General features: G+C 40.2%; 1 protein-coding gene and 4 non-coding genes across 6 annotated transcripts; all 5 read right to left on the reverse strand.

The window, feature by feature from the left end:
• Positions 1–766: 766 nt before the first annotated feature.
• On the reverse strand, positions 767–21,208 carry LOC116329850 (nebulin-related anchoring protein). Of its 2 annotated transcripts, XM_031751955.2 has the most exons (43): positions 20,871–21,208; positions 20,392–20,486; positions 20,071–20,158; positions 18,802–18,906; positions 18,381–18,479; positions 18,131–18,238; positions 17,885–17,989; positions 17,661–17,768; positions 17,454–17,561; positions 17,263–17,370; positions 16,444–16,560; positions 14,964–15,068; positions 14,712–14,819; positions 14,428–14,532; positions 14,177–14,275; positions 13,991–14,095; positions 13,747–13,854; positions 13,524–13,631; positions 13,227–13,424; positions 13,028–13,132; positions 12,839–12,937; positions 12,649–12,753; positions 11,517–11,624; positions 11,223–11,380; positions 10,421–10,574; positions 10,223–10,327; positions 7,589–7,687; positions 7,381–7,485; positions 7,164–7,271; positions 6,912–7,025; positions 6,624–6,821; positions 6,065–6,169; positions 5,709–5,807; positions 5,417–5,521; positions 5,219–5,326; positions 4,726–5,037; positions 4,532–4,636; positions 4,273–4,371; positions 4,032–4,136; positions 3,810–3,917; positions 3,343–3,654; positions 2,500–2,655; positions 767–2,372 (listed from the first exon to the last, which is right to left on the reverse strand). In XM_031751955.2, exons 1-43 carry the CDS (start codon positions 20,934–20,936, stop codon positions 2,088–2,090), a joined length of 5,400 nt encoding a protein of 1,799 aa, XP_031607815.1. In that variant the 5' UTR covers positions 20,937–21,208; the 3' UTR covers positions 767–2,087. The 2 variants fall into 2 exon arrangements, with proteins under 2 accessions (XP_031607815.1, XP_031607814.1); XM_031751954.2 differs by lacking the exon at positions 18,802–18,906.
• trnac-gca lies at positions 8,269–8,340 on the reverse strand. Its single transcript has one exon. It is a non-coding gene; the product is annotated as a tRNA-Cys (tRNA).
• trnac-gca lies at positions 9,005–9,076 on the reverse strand. Its single transcript has one exon. It is a non-coding gene; the product is annotated as a tRNA-Cys (tRNA).
• On the reverse strand, positions 9,400–9,471 carry trnac-gca. Its single transcript has one exon. It is a non-coding gene; the product is annotated as a tRNA-Cys (tRNA).
• trnac-gca lies at positions 9,645–9,716 on the reverse strand. Its single transcript has one exon. It is a non-coding gene; the product is annotated as a tRNA-Cys (tRNA).
• Positions 21,209–22,780: the final 1,572 nt, after the last annotated feature.

The raw sequence follows: 22,780 nt of genomic DNA on the forward strand, positions 1-22,780 counted from the left end.
GCAGACCAGACCCAAGGATTCGTTCTTTGAGTTTTGCCACATCCTCCTCACATCCTGCTGCGTCCTCACTGCTGCCTACTGTGTGTAGCTCTTATCATGTGCATTTTTCCCTTTTTTAATTTGTCTGCCACAAACTAATCTATTTATGCATTTATTTATTTTTTGAGTCGATCAACCAATGTCATCCAAGTGGTTTTGGGAGGTGTGAACATAGACAAACAAGAACACATGGACCAGACCATCCCTGTAATAGAAACCATTGTTCACGAGCACTACAGGCAGACTTTACAACGACACTGGTTTGCCATATTTATGAAATGTAGTGCTTTTAATTCTTCTTTTTAAAAAGAAAATTAGACCCTGGACACTATAATTAATATAACAGAACCTGTGAAGGTCCAGTAAAGGATACAAATGCATGACATAGGCAAAGACAAGCACGGAGGAGAATTTGAAGCTAAATAACTCAAAAAACAACTTAAAGTATGGAAGGCTTTATAAGAATGAGGTCCAAAATTATGGCAGCAAGAGCGATCTAAAAGGCAGGAAATAAAATTGCCTAAAAACAAAACACGCAGGGTAAGATCATTGAAGATCATGATCATTGAAAGTAAAGACGGATGGATGGATTTCACTAACTTATCTCCACAAATCATTTTACAGAGGCTATAGCAGCCATTGTAGTTTACACTGAAACATCTGTAATCTCTCTTAATGTGGCTCTAATACTGCGTTGTAAGACTGTAACATGACAAAATGTGAAACAAGCACTGTGAGTACTTTCCGGATGCACCGTATATCTGTTGAATTTGGAAGCGTTCTCAAGCACAAGCTGTTAAGAAAGTCAGAGACTTAATTTAAAGGCAACTTGTATTTTATTTTGTTTGTTCTGGATCAAAGGAATCCAAAATTGTTGCAGATTGCTTTTACATCATAAGATGCATCACAAAATGTCAGTGATCCTTTACATAAAACACCTTGGTCTGTCTGACACTGCAGGCGGATTTTGGAGGCCCGTTGGTGTGTGTCAGCATATATTTTTTTTGTGTTTGTGTGAAAGTAATCACAAATCACAAACGGCATGCACTATGTCACTCTAGTGGTGAGCTGTGGACAGAAGAACAAGCCTGGTGTCTACACCAGCGTCCATACATGCCTCAGCTAGATCAGGAGCAAGATCAACTCAACATCAGTCATCTGATTCACCTTTGCTGTGTGTTTTTCTGTACTTAGCAGTCATTTGTATTTTGGGAATAAAAAAGGGACAATAGCTTAGTTTGCCTGGGAAAAAAAACAACAAAAACAGTTTATTAATCATTGATAAAACCAAGAATTTACTCCGAGCCCAGCTTTGAGTTAAAAGAGACACTTACAAACTCACAAAGCTGAACCTGCCAGACAAAAGTAGATCCCATCACTTTAGTAGGCTTATACTTCTTACTCATTGGTTGAAAGTGCATAAAATGATCAAACCTGTTTTGCAAGACTGCAACAAGTTTTTGTGCTTTCATCATTTGAACTTTCAGCATACAGTATTTATCAGATTTTTTAAAAAAGGACCAAGCAAAGTGTAAAAAAATGAGTGTTGAAATCCTTTGCACTCTGCATCAGTGGCCATATGACAATCTGGTCCAGCCCATATTTCTTCCAAATACACTCAGTATATGAAAGCAAAAACTTTCCTTCAGCATTCCATTCAGTTTGACCTTCAACCTGCAATAACCTTAATTCAGCTTTGGTAATCCTGGTGTTTTGCTCGAACTTGCTAAAAATGGTTCTTCAGTTGAAATTTACACCTTTAAGAAGTTTTGAAAGAATGGCAATTTTACAATTTATCACAAACACCAACAATCCTTCCAACAAACATCACTAGTCCTGTCCTGGTTCAACATGCTTAATCCCTCTCTTAATGATATGAACTCTCCTGCTGTTTGTTATTACATCTATAGCAGCTCTGATAATATTGTGGCTTCTCACGTAACTGCAAAGTCACAATTATCATTTCATCAAAGTAGTAAAATAACTCAGTAAAATATAAGCACACTTTCTAAAAGTGACCATCTCTGTCTCCAAATGTCTCATTTGCTCTACGCTTCTTCTATGGCAGCAACTTTACTGGACTTGGTTGTGTTCTGGAGGGTGGCTGAAGACGAAGACGAGGTGGTGCTGGACTTCTTCTCCGTGGATCTGAATGAAGTTGTGGTGGTGCTGGACTTTTTCTGCACAGTCTGGATGGTCTTCTTCCTCTTGACATGAAGAACTTCCATCGCATCCATGTTGACACCTTGCTGGATCTCCTCGCTGGTCTCCACCTGCTCAGACGCTTGCTGTTGCTGTTGTTGCTGCTCCTCCATCATCTGCTGGTAATGCAGCTGAAAGGAAGACAGAGAGGAAGTTTTCAAGACCCTTTGCTGTCTAAGGATGTCCTTATTTTATATATTTATTTTTTTAAAAGACACTGTACTGATCACTAGTGTCACCACTCCATGATGAACTTACCATCATGTGTTGCTGATACTTCGCAATAGCCTCGTCAGCGTTAACTCCATCAGCCAGCCCCAACTCTGCAGCCCGGCGGGCAAGCTCTGCTTTATGAGAACCAGGAGGGGTCCAGCCCACTCCTCTGATCCAGTTCAGGTCCGACTTGTAGTTCACCTTGAATAAAAAAAGAAAAGAAATGACAGTGGTATATTTCTAATACAAATAAGCAAGTGGCACAATTTTAATACATAGCATTTTTAAATAACTTGGGGATTAATGTTATTAATACATTTCATACAATCTTTGGAAGATTTTGGTTAAGCCTGGGCTTATAGTCAGTTTTTTAATTAAAAAACATGAATTATGATTCTGATTAAGGCAACAAAACAAGCCAAAAATAAGTTGCTCTGACTGAGCAGTTATACTTTGTGGCTTAAAACTGCACTAATGATTCAAAAGGTCCAAAAACACGGGATCTATATACTGGAAAACCAAAACAATAAACTCAAAGAGGCTAAAAGAATTCACAGAGTCGGTGGCTCATTATTAAACCAATAAACAGACCAGTTAAATAATGAGAACGCTCTAACCAGCAACCACAAAACGACCCCAATGTTATTCCATGGGGCAATTGTCCGTGTTAAAGTAAACATGCTTGTTTTTTCAGGATCATCATGTGACTAAAACTAAACACTGAATTTGGCTCATGCCATAAGTCACACTGATGCACAAGATATTTGCTTTTTGAGCACCTAACAGTGCTTCTTCCCTAAATACATATCAATAAATAAATAGATGACACATCAATAAATGACAATAATTATATTTTCAGATCCATGTTGCACGAGCATCACGACTTACATCACTCTGCAGTTTGTAGGCCTGCTTTGCATGCTTGACATTGAGCTGTTCGGGGTCACAGGTGTAGTCGTGGAGCTTGTGTCGATAGGTGAGGTCACTAGCCTGAGCCTGGCTCTTTTTGGCGTGCAGGAACTCGGGCTGATCTGGGCGGATGTTGTAGTGGGCACGTTCCTCCTTGGACTGACGTTTGTACTCTAAGTTGCTTTGGAGTTTGCTTGCTGCCAGAGAGTGCAGCATCTTAGGGTCATCCTCCACACAGCGCAGGCCTACCTGGTGGCCCTTCTCCTTCAGGTGAGCCTCCTTGTAGCGCAACTGTTGCAGGGAGAAATACAGGGTCAGCTTTCAGGTAACTTTCAGGCTGCCTTTAAATGCCTTTGTTTAATACTGTTACTGTATATTATAAAAATGTTTGTCCTGGAATAATAGCATCAAAAATGTATTTCAATGCAACAAGGCCCATAACTCACATCACTAGCGATTTCTCTGGAAGCCTTGGCAGTTTGGAAGGGAATAGCATCCAGCCTCAGGTCATAGCCCGATGTCTTCACTTGCTCCCCAGACGCCTTGTAAACTTTCTTCACAGAAAAATAATGCTCAAGATTAAAATGTTATGTAGAGATATTATCATCTTTTTTCGAGGATTTTTAAAAATATTATTTGCAAGTATTTAGCTGATAAATGCGCCTTACATCACTAATCTGCTGGGCATTCATCTTTGCTCTGATGAAGTCTGGATCATCTGGATGTAAGGTGTATTTATGCATGTCGTCATTCTTTCCAGATTTGTACAGCCTCTGTAGTGGATGAGAGGCACAGGCATGAACAAGGTAGCAATATCACCACCAGCAGCTAAGACAACAAAAGCCTCTTAAAGTGGAATCAGGCTTGTGAATCAGTTCTCTCTTATAAGCATTTCCATCTTCTTCCTACCTCACTGCACTGCTGATAGCTAGTCTTAGCGTGGACTATATCAGGAGAGTCAGGCACTGAGGTAAACTTCAGGCTGTCTGGCAGCTGGCGATACCTCTTCTGCAAGAAGGAAGACCACACACACACATTTAGACACAGATGGCGAAAGCTTTTAAAGCAATACTGCATAAATGCTAAATTCAGCTTCATATGCAGTCAGAGCTGGAGCTCATAAACGGCAGCAATATTATAAATTAACAGGTTTCAGTGCATTACTCACATCACTTATAAGTTCTCCAGCCTTTTTGGCAGACTCCAGCTGAGGCGCACCCACTCCATCCCAGGCTACCCCTTTCATGAAATTGAGGTCTGACTTGTAGAGTTTCTAAACATAAAGTAACAGAGCAATAGATGAGTCAGGACATTTGCACTTCCTATTAATAATTTTATCTCTTCTTCACTCCCAGCTCTCACCTCACTCTGCAGTTCATAAGCCTTTTTGGCCCATTTGACCTTCATGTCGTCAGGGAGCACCGTGTACTCGTGCAGCCTCGTCCTGTAGTCCTGGTCGCTGGCCAGGGCCTGTGCATTCTTAGCTGCCACCAGATTAATCATGTCTGGGGTGAGGTGGTACTGCCCGCTGGTTGTTAGTGCGTCCTTGCGGTACTCCTGGTCGCTGGCCAACCGGCCGGCCTGCAGGCAGTGCAGCATATGTGGGTCGTCCATGATGCATTTGACCCCAATGCGCTTCCCCTTTTCCAGCAGGTGGTTGTGTTTGTACTTGTACTGCGGAGACACGAGTTAGATTAATCAACTGGAACTGATCTGCAAATTTTAATGGATACAAGACCCTGCATACGATTCCTACTTTGCCAGAGCTTAGATTGAGCATTTTTAAAAACTTAATCATGGTTGATTTAACTCTTTAAATGCTTGGGTTTTGCTGTGCTGTTCAGCGTGAGCTTACATCACTGGCGATGCCTGTGGAGCTCTTGGCAGCCTGGAAGGGGATGTCCTGCATGGTGAGTTTGTATCCCTGAGCCCTCAGAGTGTGCCAGGACTCTCTGTACTTTATCTGCAAAGAAAAAAAAAGTTATCTATATTGGAATAACGCATATAACATTTGAAAAGAACATGCTTATGATCACTGTATGCTGTTTAGTACCTCACTAAAGTTGGCTGCATTGATCTTTGCTTGTGTAATCTCTGGCCTCTCAGATGTAATAGTGTAGTTGTGTCTGTCATTCACCCCTTTCTCCTTATACAAACGCTGTGACAGAGAGATAAAACCCAGTTTATTATCATTCAAATCATCAAATTTTTCCAGCAAAGTAACGTGCCAGGTTATTTTTAGTATCCTTACAGAGGAACGCTGCAGCTTAAGCAAGCAAAAAAAAGACCTGTAGAGTACATTTACAAGAAAGAGAGAAACTAAAACAGTAAGGTCATTGTCTTACTTCATTTGCAATCTGTGAACTGTGTTTGGCATGGATAATATCTGGAGAGTCAGCAACAGAGGTGTGCTTGAAGTTGTACGGCTGCTGACGGTATTTTTTCTGTTGCAGAGACAATAAAAAAGTTAGTTTTTGGTGTAAATCAAGTCAATGTTTTGAACTCCCACCAACAAAATCAACATTTAAACCCAGAAAAATTATAGTGAAACATTTCTACCACTGAAAACGTCAGATCCAGAATCAACTATAAGATTTCCCTTGATCATGCATCAAGATACGGTGAATATCAGCAGCCTAACATGCACTAAACACAGTAAAAAGGACAGAAAGTAAATAAAAAAGCATAGGGGATAGCTCACTTCACTGATGAGGTCTGTGGCCTTCTTGGACCCTTCAATCTGCAGAGCACCAGTGGCGATCCAGGCTGCGCCACGCAGGTAGTTCAGGTCAGAGCGATACAATTTCTGCAGGGTGGACAAAAAATAAATAAAATAGGAATATTACAGAAGCAAACATGATATCATTTTGTTACTGTCAGTTAATATCTGGTACAAGTTTCAGCCTTTAATAATCAGTTTGCCTGGTAGACTTGTACTGTCTGTTATGGAGATAAATAAACCAGCATTGTAACCAGCCTCAAACACACTTTAAGTATTTAAAAATAGCTGTTTCTCTAAATAGCTTGGCCTCAACAACTGTCACTAAAGTCTCATTACATAGAAACAAGTATTGCAAAGGGGTTTTTTAACCTACAAATACAGCATTTCATGTCCTCACTGATTTAATGGTTTAAAATTGTAAAGTACAAATAATGTTGTCTTTGTGCTCTTTTTCACAGCAAGCTCAGTCGTGATGGAAGAGCGTTGTTAAATCTATAAATAAACGATGCTGCCTGCAGCTGTCTGCCGTCACTCTCACCTCACTCTGCAGGGTGTATGCTTTCTTGGCAGCTTGCAGCTTTAAATCATCCGGCAGCGCGGTGTATTGATGCAGGGACAGCCGGTAGTCCTGGTCACTGACTAATGACTGTGCCTTTTTAGCATGTGCAACCTCCAGCATGTCCATGGGTAGGTGGAACTTTGAGAGCTCTTTTGCAGAGTCCTTCTTATACTTAATCTAGACGGGGAAATGTGGATACGAGAATATTGTATAATCATTTAAATGTGATCGTTTCTATCAGCTAAACTGCAGAAACTAAGCACTCACATCACTCTGTAGCTTGCTGGCATAGACTGAGTGAGCAATGTTCAAGTCATCCTGCAGTCCCTTCAGCCCGATCATCTTCCCTTTGGTCTTCTGAAATTCTTCTCTGTACTTTTGCTGAAATGACGCACAAAACACACAAAGCATAGTGAGGAGAGATATTTGAAAATCTGTGTCGAATGAGTAGTTTCAGTTCAACTTTTTCTGCTAAAAAATAGTAATAATGTGGCTTCATATGATGAAATGGACTCTCACATCACTGAGGATCTCTGCAGACGCTTTGGCAGACTGGAAAGGAATGGCATCCAGACGCAGCTTATAACCGCCATCACGTATCTTCTTCCAAGATTCCTTGTATTGCGTCTGAAATGTGTTGGATGGACAAACTCAGTTTCACAGCGAAAACGTCATATAAAACCTGCCACGGAGAAGAACTTTTTGACTGACTAAATGTGCCTATGTACGGTTTTACCTCACTGATATTCATGGCATTGAGCTTGGCTTGCACCAACTCGGGTAACTCTCCGCTCAGAGTGTAGTTGTGCTTCATGTTTTCACCCTTCTCCCTGTACAACCTCTGTAAAGAAGAACGAACAGCATTAAAGATCTTCAATGAAACAAGCCTTAAAATAACTCAATCCGGTGAACTTCTAGGTGCTACAAACGTCAGCTGAACTTACATCAATCGCAAGTTTGTTGCTTAGTTTGGCCTGGATCATCTCTGGAGTGTCTTCAACACTGGTAAACTTCAGAGCGCTCACGTCCTGACGATACTTTTTCTGGAGAAGAAAAATACCCCAGTGATGAACACTAGGCAGTAACAATGGGAGGCAACCATAAAAGACAATGCATATACGTGTTGGGACCACTAGAGGGCACACACTATTTCATACATATGGATCCTAACAAATAAACTACCTATAAAAATCAAAAAGATCGACAAACAAAAGGAGACACACATACAGCATACAGAAAAATGCTTGCTCAGGACGGGCTCCAAGATCTGTTCTATTTGTGTTTCATAAACTAATGATGGTAATGTGAGTGGAATGACACTTTAAATAAGTGGCTGCTCATAATGAGGTTATGAATAGTGCATGTAGATTCCAGCCTGGACTAGGAGGATCTTCGTGTATCATTTGCAGAACGTTACATAAAAGACTCCACCAGATAAAAAGAAGTAAGTTCTGAGAAATCAGAGACTTTTACAATATGGGCTTCTGGAAAATTTAGGTACCATAAAATGGCCAAAAGCATTTATCTGAATGCAAAGTCAGGCCAGCAAAGAACCCTGAAGGCTTTTACTCGGATTGTATCTAGAAATGCTAAGACGCACGAGAGTCAAGAACGTTTGCTAAACAGGGGGAATCCGGATTTGAACCGGAGACCTCTTAATCTGCAGTCAAATGCTCTGCCACTGAGCTATACCCCCATTCCTTTTGTAAAAGAATATGACAAAATTTGTATGAAATTATAAGTTAGAAATGAACAAAGGTGAAATATTAAAGAACTGTATTAATCTGAATGCAAAGTCAGGACTCCAAAGAGTTTTTGTTAAGTAGGGGGAATCCGGACTTGAACCAGAGACCTCTTGATCAGGAGTCAAATGCTCTAGAACAGGGGTCCCCAATCCCAGTCCACGAGGGCCGGTGTCCCTGCAGGTTTTAGATCTCACCCTGGGTCAACACACCTGAATCACATGATTAGTTCATTGCCAGGCCTCTGGAGAACTTCAAGACATGTTGAGGAGGTCATTTAGCCATTTACATCAGCTGTGATGGATCAAGCACACATCTAAAACCTGCAGGGACACCGGCCCTCGTGGACTGGGATTGGGGACCCCTGCTCTAGAAGAACCCTGAGAGCTAAGGCTTTGACTCCCATTATGTCTGGAAATACTAAGAACAAGGTGAGTCAAAGGATAGGACAAAATTTGTATGAAATTATAGGTAAGATATAAACAAAGGTGAAATATTAAAGAGTTGCATTTATCTGAATTATAGTCAGGCCTGCAAAGAACCTTGACAGCTAAGGCTTTGACTAGGATTGTGTCTGGAAATGCTAAAATCCACGGGAGTCAAGAACGTTTGCTAAGTAGGGGGTATCCGGACTTGAACCGGAGACCTCTTGATCTGCAGCCAAATGCTCTACCACTGAGCTATGCCCCATTCCTTTTGTGAAAGAATATGACAAAATTTGTATGAAATTATAGGTTAGAAATGAACAAAGGTGAAATATTAAAGAATTGCATTTCTATGAATGCAAAGTCAGGCCTAGAAATAATGCTGACAGCTAAGGCTTTGACTTGGATTGGAAATGCTAAGATCCACGAGAGTCAAGAACGTTTGCTAAGTACGGGGTATCCGGATTTGAACCGGAGACCTCTTGATCAGGAGTCAAATTCTCCAGAAGAACCCTGATAGCTACAGCTTTGACTCTCAATCTGTGTGGAAATGCTAAGCTGCGTAAGAGTCAAGAACGTTTGCTAAGTAGGGGGCATCTGGACTTGAACCAGAGACCTCTTGATCTGCAGTCAAATGCTCTGCCACTGAGCTATACCCCCATTCCTACTGGTCCAGGAATATGACAAAATTTGTATGAAATTATAGGTTAAAAATGAACAAAGGTGAAATATTAAAGAATTGCCTTTATCTGAATGGAAAGCACCCTGGTAGCTAAGGCTTAGACTGGGATTGCGTCTGGCAATGCTATGATGCACGAGAGTGTTTGCTAAGTAGGGGGCATCCGGACTTGAACCAGAGACCTCTTGATCTGCACTCAAACGCTCTGCCACTGAGCTATACCCCCATTCCTCTTGGTGAACGGACAGCACAAAATTTGTATTAAAATATATGTTAACCCCACAACTGTACTGGAATCCCTATCCTTGTCGCTATCAAATAAAGATGAAATTATAGTCAGGAGAACAGAAGGTGATAAATTAGATGATGCCAGATCATCGCTCTTCTGACTTCAACATGAGACCTGGTTCCTTAGAGCAGAACTCCCATTATGCATCTGGAAATTATAGGAAGCAGAAGCAGGGAGCTATACCTTCTGAATCGAATTAAAAATCCACCCCTGTAGCTATCAAATTAAGATGAAATCCACATGAACTTATCAGTTAGGGCAACAAGAGATGCTAAATTACATAAGGCCAAATTATATGTCTCCTGTACTCAAAGTGAGAACTGGTTCAACAGATACTTTTGCCTCATTTTTACTAAAAATGGGGGAAATGTTAATAAAATTTAACAGTGATTGTTTTATAGCTACTGCAGCAATGCCTTGTGAGTCACAGTACTAAACATTACCTCGCTGACCAGCTCCCCAGCTTTCTTTGCTTGCAGGACATCCAGAGATTTCGAGGCCTCCCAGCCAACGCCCTTCATCCAGTTCAAATCTGACCTGTACTGTTTCTGAAAACAGACGCGCGCACATATCAGTATCAAATTCTGCAGCACTTTTGCATGAAATGATTGGTTATTCCAGTGCCTAAAAGTAAGATTTACATCGCTTTGTAGTCCATAAGCCTTCTTCGCCCAGGCAACATTAATGTCAGTTGGCAGAGTAGTGTATTCATGGAGTATAGTCCTATAATTGGTCTCGGTTGCCAGGTCTTGAGCCTTCTTGGCATGGCTGATGTTCAGCATATCCAGGGAAACACTGGAAATGAAGATTAGTTTCAATGAGGCGCTTTGTTCCAAAACCGCAGAAAATTAAAGGTCAGTTATTGTTGAGTTATACTGAGTCGATGCTCTTTGCTGATTGGGGTCTACTTAAAAAGAAGGACAGTACGCTTCATTTTACTTTGACTTTATTTGGGGTGATGGCTCATGCAGTCTTTATCAGAGCTTGTTTGACCTTTTGAAATGAGATGTTCTGTAAAATTTTCTAAATTACTGCTGGCGTGAAAAGAAAGCAGGATATTGCTAAGGAATCTGCTAATAATGTTTGTAATAATTTAAAAGCTTCTGTCAGTCGTTTTCCTCTTTAACTGATATCTGATAACTGATATAAACTCTTTATCTCATTTTTAGAGCTACTGAAAGGTTATAACACATGCATGATTACCCTCTGAGGTATAAAAGCTGCACTTATGACACCAAAGGATAAGAATATTAGGGCTAAATGATCGTGCTAACTCAGAAAATGCAAAATGAATGAAAAATGAATTGCTTCACTTGTTACCAATTAATTGAAGAAGACCATGCGATACAGATTTAAGAAACTATACCTAACTATAAATAACTCTCTTTACTTTATCTGTAGTACCAGATGCATCTGGGTCTGAAGAACTAAGCTGGGCCTCACCTGTATTTGGTCTTAGTGTCCTCGTAGTTCTTTTTGTAGTGGCGATCACTCTGTAGTTTGGTGGCCAGAGTGGAGTGAGCCATCTGAGAATCCTCACTGACCGCTTTAATGCCGATCATCTTGCCTTTGTTTTTCTCATACGTCTCTTTGTATTTCACCTGCAAAAAGACAAGAAATAAATAGTTCGAGATGCTAAATGCTACTTCTTAAAGAATCCAATGATTTAAAAATGTTGCAACTCAACCTAACCTAAGGTTATTGCAAATTTCAGAGTAAAAGAGAAAAGAAACTCACATCACTAGCCAGGTCTCTCTTGGCTCTTGCTGTGAGTATAGATAGGGAGTCCAAACGGAGCTCAAAGCCCTTTTCCCTCTGCTTCTCCCAGTTGCTCTTGTACACTTTCTGCAAAGACAAATGCATGAGGAAAAAAATCATATCGGCACCTCACACGAACGTATTGAGAAACCCGTTAAATTGCTTTCACCTTCAGGTGGAAACACAGAAAACTGTGAGTGCTGCGTGAGACAGACTAGAGACAATTTGTGAGGCAAATTAAGCGTGAAAGACAATTTCACGTTGAACGGTGCGTGAGCTGCTACTTCAAAAGACTTAAAGTGCATTATATCACGTCATGTGGATTTTTAAAAGCAAATCTAATTTTGATCATTTTAAATTATTGGACTGAATAACTGGCTAACCAGCTTGATTTTGTGCCGTATGGAAACACTAAATAAGTTCAGCTGAATATAAGAAATTGGCTTAAATAGATTCCGCTTTCTGAGAACAACTCTATGTTGAATCAGGTCACAGAATCAAACTTCCTTGGTGTTTTTAGGAAGGTAAAATACAGTTTGTTCTATATTTTATAGAAATAATTTAAAATGAAATTAGTTTGCATTTAAATGAAGCAAATTAGTTAGGAGATTATTAAAAAATAGCCTCTTTTTAAGAATATTTAATAATAATACTCTAGAGCAACTACACTTTAATCGGTCTATTATTTTCTTATACAGTGCTGGCCCAAACACTGTACCCTGAGGTAAACCACACATCATTGTGATATATATATACATGTTTGGTTGATATATGCAGTTTTGTGATGATACCCTATGATTCAATAACTTCTAGAATCATCTTCAGCAGCAATAACTTGAAGTAATCGTTTTCTGCACATCCTGGTTGCTAGTTTTTTACCTTTTTAATTTCTATGGAAGAACAAAGGATGTACTTGGTATTCCACAAAAAGTCCCTTTAAAACATCATTTGTCAAAAAATTGTATGCATGAACTTATACCAGTTCACGTGTAAGACACACGGCAGTCAAGTGCACATTCCTGAGGAGTTTGTATAATGTAGCAGATTACAGATATAGTTTAAAAATGTGCCTTAATTTTTTTCTACATCAATTTTTCATAAGAGAACTTACTGCACTGAGAAGGTCCGCGTTAGCCTTTGCTTGTCTGAAAAGAGGTTCGTCCTTTGTGATGGTATACTGGTGCAGCATCTGCTCTGTGTTTGCTTTGTAGGCCAACTGAAAAGTCACATAGATTAGTATATACTGCGAGAATGCACTAGAATGAATGGCGTCTCATTCCGGCTTTAAAGTGGAGACTTACGTCGCTCTGCAGTTCCTGGCTTTTCTTTGCGTGCTTGATGGAGAGATCATCGGCCACCTGGGTGAACCTGATGCTGTCTGCCTTCTGACGGTATTTGGTCTGAGAGAAAAAAGCAGCCAAATAAACGGTGTGCTTGAAAGAAAACAGCAACAAACTAAAATATAAACACAAGCACATATTTCCACTCACATCACTAAGCAGCTCTCCAGCTTTCTTTGCCTGAGTAATGTTGAGACATCCCTCGGTCTCCCAGCCCACTCCTTTCATCCAGTTCAAGTCTGAACGATACTGGTTCTGCAGAGAGGAACAAAAATGTCAAGAAAGACTTCTGCAAAAGACTTCTCTTTGCCTTTTTCTTCATGTCTCTGCATTTAAAAGGCTCTCTCACCTCACTTTGGAGGGCATAAGCCTTTTTGGCCTGCTGGACCTTGATGTCATCTGCCATGACTGTGTAGTCGTGGAGCTTTGTGCGATATTCCAGGTCACTGGCGAGTGCCTGGGCCTTCTTGGCGTGGCTTAGGTTGATCATGTCCAGAGGAAGGCTGTACTGAGCCTGGCTCTCTTTGGAGCCCTTCTTGTATTCAATCTGAAGTTGTAACAAAAAACAATACACAACTTCTGAGGTTATACTCTGGGCTTGGCAAGTCTATGCCATTACTTTGCATATCAAGCAATTTCTACTTACATCACTGCTCATCTTAGCCACTTGCAGAGAGTGCAGAGTCTTGGAGTCGCTCACGTTGACCCCCACAGCCTTCTCCTTGTTCTTCATGTAACTCTCTTTGTATTTAATCTGAAACACATGCCCGTCTGACTTAATTTCATTTGCCAGCTTTTACTTCTGATTAAAGCCACTTAGATTTTTGCTTAGATGTCTTTGCAGCAAAGAGAAACGTGAGTTTACTTACGTCACTTGCAAGGTCTCGGGAGGCCTTGGCTGCTTTGACGCTCAGATCGTCCACACCAATTTCGCACGCTTTAGACTTTGTCTTCTCCCACTCCTCTTTATATTTAATCTGAAGCAACAGCAATGGGTTATGGCATCATAATGTCATTAATAAGATAGATCATGTGGATTGGTATTGAATTCTGGGTGCTTGCACGAAGCATGAAGGTAAGCTATTGATGCAAGTGTGAGAAAAGTGAACTTACATCGCTACACAAAGCAGCATTGGCTTTGGCTTTTTGGATTTGGGGCAGGTCTTGGGATAGTGTGTACTGATGCTTTGTCTTCTCATACCCGGCTTTGTAATTTAACTAGAGAACACATGAATTACATGTTTAGAAAAACTGATAAAGTTATTAAGTGTTGTGCCTGGTGTTATACTGTTTACTTACATTGCTGACAAGCTGAGCATTTTTCTTGGCCAAAACAATGTCAGGTGTGTCTGTCACCGACTTGTACTTCACCTGGTCAATGTGCTGCCTGTAGTTCTTCTGCAAGCACAATGACAACAGTGCTGGGATGAAGTTTGCTATCTGAGAACTGACTTTACATTTTAATAATTTTTCTGATTTTAAATGCTCTTTAAAAAAAAATCTAACGTTAAAACGTCCCTTTGTCTTAATTAGATTGCTGGAGACTGTACCTCTTTCAGTGGATCCAGTTTTCTTTGGCTTTGGTAACCTGGTGTAAGATTGGCCGGGTAGTTGTATTCAGCTTGCTCCTGCTCACAGCCTTGTTTATAAGTAATCTGACATATGCAGGACAAAACCACCACATCAATAAAATCACTCGCACAGACAGTTGACAGTTTATCATTTTCTATTTACAAATTAAACATGTAAAATGGTGTCTTTTTAGCCATGTTATATGAAATCAAATCCAACCAAGCAGATCTAATACACTGATTTGATTAAAAATAAGACTTACATCACTTGCCAGCTTCCTCGCTTTCATGGCATGCATGGTCTTCCTATCAATACCCGAATCTTCATAGTGGCCTTTCATACCAGTAGTGTATTTCTCTTTATATTTGTTCTATAGAAAATATTTTTTAAAAAAGAAACATTTTCATGTGCTGATATCAAGTATTAATATATAAATAAGTTGTGTGTGGGGTGTCAAAAAATCTACAAAATGATCAAAATGCATATATTTGACACTGTTTGTGATTAAACTTACATCACTGGTGAACTTGGCAACCTTGGCGGCATTTTGAAACTGTGGGGTCTCACAGAAATTGATGCTGTGTCCTTTGCTGTTCTCCAAGTCTTTTTTATACTCCACCTGTTAGCAAACATGTAAAAATAAAGCAGCCAAATTTACAGTAAAGTTCCTCCCACTAATCAGTCACCATCACTGACACTCCATCATCACTCGAGAGTCTCTGAGACCAACCTTTAATCTTAAACATGCTTTGCTGAGCTTAACAGTAAAACCATTTCCCTATTTAACATGTCAGTCTCTTTATCATTAAAATACCACACGGGGGAAACCTCACCTTTAAACACTGGCGCTTGAAATTATGTGGTCATGGTTGTTATTGGGGCCATCTTTTTTGCTAGCTTTTAAGCTCAAGTGCACTAAAAAAGGTCACTGATCTCAACCTCTTGATGCTGTTTGTATTGTTGGAGCTGTTTAAAATGTTTTCTTAAAATTATGTGAGAAATATTTGTGCTCCAGTGGGGTGAGTGAAATACCAGTATCACATTTAGTACTAATATAAAGTCTATGGATGCACCACGCTAATCAAGTTTGCTAGTGTTAGCTAGGGGTGGGTAGATCGACTCAAACACCGATAGCATCGATACCAACGCAGCCAGAAAGGTTTGTTTTACTGTATAAACTAATTATTGTGCAAAGTAAAACTGACAGTGATTAAGTGTTTATTAAATGTGTTTAGATTCTGCAAACTGATGATGATTCGTTTTATAAATCATGACATGCTGCTCTTCGCTAAATAAGCTACCTTTATAGGTTATAAGCACCAGTATCAGTATTGGTATCTGCAATACTGGCCCTGTATTTACTTGGTATCAGATTGTTACCAAAAATTTTGCAATATAGAGCCGCAAAATTATATCTGATAACTTAACACCCTACCTTCTCATCTAAATATTGGTACTTTTGGATCCAAAAGCCAAAACGACTACGCTCCAGGGTTTAAAATGCAACTCACCAACCATGGTTCTCTATTTACAGTCTGTCATTATATCATAAACATTATTAGAAGCAAAAAATTGGGAAAAAAAAACCCTCACATTATGTGTCTGCGTGGTTTTGGTGGGAAATTAGATTCAGAATAAGAGCTCATTTCTAACACACATATTTTAAAGGCTAAGAATAGATGCTTAAAAATAAAGCGCAGTGTGAGGTAACCTTGGTTTGGCAGGATGTGCCATGACCTTGGAGGTAAGCTGTCACCTCACCACACAAGCATTTCAGAGATGCTGAAAATGCAATTCGGGAGGCTTCATGTCTGCTGGACGCTGACACAGTACACCCAATATCTCCCACTCTTAAACACACATACATGCATGTACCTGAGACTGACTGTTGCTTAGACAAAAAGCTATTTGAATATTCACGTTGTTCTTTCCCTGAATAAATCTAGACACACAAAGGTATTTAGTGAAGGTTGTATGCTTCTCACGGGCCTCACCTCACTGACAATCTTGTTGATTTTTCGTGCGTTCTTCAGTGCCAGATTATCCTCAGAGGTCAGACTGTGAAAGTGTGACGTGCCCTTCATCTTGTTTAAGTCTTTCTTGTATTTTAACTGGAAAGAGATGAAAAATTACTAAGCGTGTTGTAGGAGGAGGAGGACAAACAGTTTTGCTCCTGCAAGGTTGAGGAACACACACAGAGTCAAATTCAGTCACTGCGGATAGTTTAGAGAATGATGACATCAGGAGGTCTCCTCATTGTTGTCCCTCGTCTGCTATTCTGCCCGGTGTTGACAAGGACACTTGATTGATGAAGCTGAAACTCTTACACACTACACTCTGCAATGTTTTGACAACATTTACAACTAGTCCACATGACTAGATGACAGATACAAGCTCCCTTTTTAACTACACCCAATCCTTCCAACACCTACACAACAAAGCATCTAAATGTTAGACTCAACATATTTGGGGTGGCCGTAACTCAGGAGGTAAAGCAGATCATCTGCTGATCGGAAGGTTTGTGATTTGATCCCCGGCTCCTCAGGTCTGCATGCCAAATATCCTTGGGCAATATACTAACCCCAAGTTAGTCTCCGATTCATCCATCAGTGTGAATGCTAGTTAGAAAGCACGTAAAAGCATTGAAGAAAGTGAATGTGGCATGCTGTAAAGCGTTTTGAGTGCGCTGGGAGAGTAGAAAAGCGCTAAATAAGAATCAGTTCAGTTACCAAGATGGACCAATTACATGTTTGTCAAAGATACTTAAAGCTTTAGAAATATTTCACTGGGTCCGGAGTCAGATTGATACTTACATCGCTAGCAATTTCCTGTGCCTTCTTTGCAAGGTGATAACCAGGCGTAATCATGGCGGGGAAACTTCCTTTGCCTCGCTGTTGCTCGTATTCTTCAGTATAGGCAATCTGGAAACAGGAGAGCACTTTGCTTTATTTAGTTCACTTTGAATTAAAACAAACTGATGAGACAGTGACAGTGATTTTCATACGTGGCTGAAGTTCTCTGCATTTTCTTTGGCATGGACAATCTCAGTAACGGCCGCTTCAGCGCTGGCCTTCCCCTTTATCTCCTGTTCGTACATCTGACGATACTTGATCTGGTTCAGCATGAAAAAAACAGCATTTAAACAATCAGTAACAAACATGGATTAGTATTTACTTGCATATGTGTGTGCTGGTTTTTTTGTACTACTTACATCACTGGCCTGCTCAGTGGCCTTCTTTGACATTTTGTATCCAGGCGTAAGGTGTGCAGGGAAACTACCTTTACCTCTCTGCTGCTCATATTCTTCTGTGTAGGCATACTGATGAAAAAGAGGTGACGCCGCATATCCATAAATATATTATTGTAACAATATATTTTTATAGTTGAGCGGAGCTAAAAAAAAAAAAAAATGTCAACAATGTCTGAAGGGCTTACATCGCTAACAATTTGTCCTTGTTTCTTGGCCAGAATCACCTCAGGGGGGTCCACGAATGCTGTGTATTTGGAAACTCTTTCCTCGTGTCCTTTTTTATATTCCAACTGAAGAGAAAGACAACAAAGCGATTGTGTTTGGCCTCTTGAATTTTTGATAAACTTGCATGAATTGTTTAACAGAAAGGGAAAATCAGTGAAGTTTAATCTTTTCTGTGAGGTATAGAAAGCTAAATAAAATCTACTTACATTACTTGCTAAGGTATTTGCCGTCTTGGCAGTTTGGTAGCCCGGTGTGATCATTGCAGGGAAGCTGCCCTTTGCTTTTGACTGCTCATATTCTTCTGTGTATTTGACCTGCACAAAAAAGAAGCCACAAAATCAGCCATGTGACCAACACTGCTACAAATTTGAAGGTTTTTTATATCAACTATTTAAATAGAACATACTCATGATATAACAACACAACCAGTGAGAAAAAAATCATATGTGTACTCACATCACTGATGGGATTCTGTGCCTGGGACATTGTCACTATCTCCTGGTTGCTCACCATCCCTGAATACCAGGTCTGCTGCTGTGAGAACTCAGACTGAGACTGAAATGTTGTTTATATATAACAGACAAACATGATCGATTACAAATGTTCCTAAACCAGGTAATTCTGTATCTTGCAAGGCTTTTATGAACTTGTTAAATAAGCCATGCAACTCTTTTATGTGAAATGATACAAAAAATAGACAAGTGCTTACTCATGACAGACGAAAGATTTGGCTGAATTAAAATACTAAAGTAGAATAAGTAGGAAGTTTAAAGAATAATTTTTAACTCTTCTTTCTTTTATTTGATAAAGATAAGAATTTGGGTTGAAAATTCCCTTTAACAGGGTTCAATGGCCAGTTGCTCTCCCGGGAGCTCACCTGGCTGGACATCTGATTGGCTAGGCAAGCCTTCTCCAGCTCCATGGATCTCGTGTCACAGTGGAAGGTGGACATAAAGCGTTCGCCATCTTCGCGATACTTCAGCTACAAGGATGGCACATGGATGACAAGCATTAAGCCAAGGCCAGCAAGCATTTGCACGTGCAGACACTGTACATGTGACTGCAGCATCCATTTTGGTAGCTGGATGCTGCTAATCACCCAAAAATAATTATAGTTTTTTTACTGCTAGTCCTAACTGGTATTGCTTTACTTCAACAGTGCCAAACATCACTCTATTCTTGTGCTGCAGGAGAACCTGAGCTGAAAAGCTAAATGATGAAGGGATAATGTTAGAGAGCTGTTATTAATAACTAAGATGTTTCACTCAAGATGGAACAAGACCTGCCCAGAACGAACCAGAATAGAGTACTTTGTATATCATCCTAGAGCTGTAAAAACCATCCCAAACTAATCTTAGAATAGCTCTATGTCAGAGGAAGAGACAGGACAGAGTGACGTCTCCAGAGCATCATCGCCTAAAGGGTATAAAGTACAATCAATAGGAATAAGAAAGTAAAAGCTGCATGTTAACCAGAGCAAGATATATACCTTTTTAAATGTTCAGTGGGATAAATCTAGACAGGGTTGAGGGCCACTCATGATCCGAGGTCAGCCCTCAGATCAAATGTCAACATGTTAATTCCCATATGCCTCCAGTGGCTTAAAGCAGTAGCCGAGGCGCTTGCTAGCCTACTGCTAATATAAGCATGAGAGCCTTGCGTGAACTTAGAGACACAGACAGACTCAGACAGACAGAAACAGGTGGCTAAGCAGAGGAGAGGAAGGGATGTGAAGCTGTTTTTCCTGACATTTAATTTTAGCCCGTTGAAGCATAAAGTGGGCTAAGTGGAGGGGGGTGTCTAGCCCCTGTCAGGGAAACAGAAATAACCTGAGCCAGTCTCCATTCCAAACCACTGCCGTCACCACGGCCTCAGAACCACCGACCACCTCTCGTAAAGAAGGAATTAGACCTTTGTGATCCAACAGTAATGGATATAAATGCTTAGGGTCAAATCTCAAGTTTTTTACTGCCTTTTTAGACCTCAGTGTTCAAAATAAATAACAATATTTACAGTAGACACAGCCATAAACTGTCTTTCCTCTAGTGCCATAGACAGTAACAACAATCGCAGTGAGTCAGAGGACTGAAACATGTTGTATGGCATGCATGATGCTGCCGTGGTTTTGCTCATGATGTCCTCTTACCTCACTGCTGGCCTTACTTTGCTTCTTTGCATTAATGTTAATGGGGGTCTCATAGACGCTTGTGAATGTGTTGTTCCTTGGATTGTGCCTGAAAGGATGAGACACACATATAGTTGCCAACATGGTCACACCAGGTGTAATTCACAACGTTAAAAATGGGACCCCGGCTATTGTGCAATCGTGGTTTACGAAGACGCAGTTAATTTGCCTCCTCTGTGCTTTACTCATTAAAAAAGATTATGTTTTTATTTATTTTTATCATGTCTGGTGATTAACTACAAATGATCAATAGGCATTGCAGTAGTATTGACTGCTACTTACACAGAGCAGTATGGCCTCTTCTTGTGGCTGACAAAGTTATTTGGAGTGAGTACCATCTTGCAGACGTCACAATGAAAACATGCTTTGTGCCAATTCTGCCGAAAATGAAAGAAAGAAAAAGAAAGAGCATGAATCTTTAAATCCGTGTTGAGACGAAATATGACTGGAATCTAGTTCATCAAGCAGAGAAAAAACACTGGACAAGTAATTTCTGGTATATTTGATTAATAAGAGGCCCAGAATAACATCAGTAATCACATCACATTTTTCCACATGGACTTAATGACTGATTCTCTAAAGCTTTAATGTCACTGTTAAACTGTAAGTCTTTTTTTTTCTTGTCCAGTCTTTTAATTAAAAACAATCTCATATCAATACCCATTGGACAGCTGTTATTAGTTTTATGACTAACACAGACACATTAGCGAGTTCATTTTAACCCAAGAAGGCATTTATTTATAAATGCTTTAATGTATTACCTGGTCAATGCAGTTGATCTTCTCCGCTGGGTAGACCACAAACCCACACCTGGCACAAGACTGCATGATGAATGCTTTTCCTTCTTCCCAAAATCTCTCAAGAAAACCAGTAAACTAGCATGAAGTATTGGCCAAAATGAAGTCAGGTCACTCAGACGGCCGTTAAGCTGAGGAACTGGGAATCCCAGACAGTAGCGGTAGTGCGTCTCTGGTGGCTGAAAACTTAGCTCTGTGACTGTGGGACTGTGAAACCGTCTCTTACTTCACACCGTGTCCCATGATGGACCACCCCCCTTCTGTGCCCCGTGCTCAAAGACTGGCCGAGTCCAGCTGTCTGTCTGCAGAGAGGGGGAAACAGAGTGACAGAGAGTTCACATGTCAATCTATATGTGTAATGATCCTCAGTTGGACAGCTACCTCAACTTTGAGTATCTCCACATGACTAACAACATAAAACTGTGATTCCCTGTGTAATACTTTTACTTAGTCACTTCATCAGCCATGCATGTAAACACAAAGTGTAGGCTGCTTGTTTTAGGCAGGTTTCTGTACACTTAGAAAAGACGTAAAGAACAGTGACACAGGATTAATAGTTGAAGCACAAGACCCCTCTGAAGCTCAAAAGGGTCAGAGCTGTAACTGTAGGAAGACTGTCATGAGGTTGAGGTTTTTAATCTATCTGTGATAATAGGTCACATACCTTGACCTCATTGAAATTTATTTGTTTTGTGATTTTTGATAGATTAAACATGCAATAGGAGTAAATATTTGATGCTTTGAAATTAATTGCTTATACTTGAAGGAAATAGTTTCATATTAGGGAATTAGTCAGTTTTAACCCCCAAAATTAAATAGGAGAACATATTACTTTTCTCTGCATGATCAGAGACGTTCGATGTTTGAGGTTATTAACTTCAGTCTATAATGTGACATTTTATCTGTGATGTCTTAAAATGCTTCTTTGATTTTCTGATGGATCAACTATTTTAGTCTAAGATAAAGTAAGACTTCTTGTAACTTTTACAGTTTCATTACAATAAGAATATTAACAGGAGCAGAAACAGAAATACTCTGTTAGAGAAAAAACTGCAAATATAATTTTAAAAATAACTAAATAAGCTTGAATTACTAGCAACCAAGATACAGAAAATAACAATTAAATGTCTTAGTGTAATAGCCACAAATAGAAAGGATCTCTTGTAGTGCTCAGAGATCCTTTTGGCCAATGAGGCTGTTGCTGCATGTGCTGCAGTGACCAATCAGAGAGGCATGTGTCAGATGGGATGGATTGCCCATGATGCTGAGAAGTTTCTTCAGCATCCTGCTCTCACACCTCTACTGTAGTCTGATGCTCCACTCCCTGAACTAAACCAGCCTTTCAGTTTGTTCATTCTGCTGGCATCAGCTGCTTGCACCCTGCTGCCCCAGCTCACATAGAAAACCACACTTGCCACCAGAGTGATAAACATAGACTGATATTGAAGGTTCTGAGCTTCTTTAATAGAGACTCTGGTCCTTATTAAAGACAACCTCTGTTCTCTTGGACCAGTCCAGTTTCTTGTCTATGTGTGCTCTTAGTTATCTGTATTTTTCAACCACCTCAGCATCAGTTCCCCTCACAATGACAGGGGAGAGAGGAGGAACCTGGCTCAGTGATAGAGCCAACAAAAGCTTGTCTTAAGTCTAAAGTGTAGAAGGTGAAGAAGAAGGATCATAAAACAGTTCCCTGTGCTGCCTGGTAGTTTTCTTACCGACTTGTTCAGATGCGGAGGATGCCTTTATCTACCTGTACTCCAGTGCTTTTAATACCATTACGAAAACTGCAATGGGTTCAGCTCCACCAGATGCAGATGACAGAGGATTAGCATACAGTTTTAATTCGCTATATTTGATAGGTGCTTTTCAATACC

The sequence above is a fragment of the Oreochromis aureus genome, linkage group 8, assembly GCF_013358895.1.
Source record: "Oreochromis aureus strain Israel breed Guangdong linkage group 8, ZZ_aureus, whole genome shotgun sequence".
Lineage (NCBI taxonomy): Eukaryota > Metazoa > Chordata > Actinopteri > Cichliformes > Cichlidae > Oreochromis > Oreochromis aureus.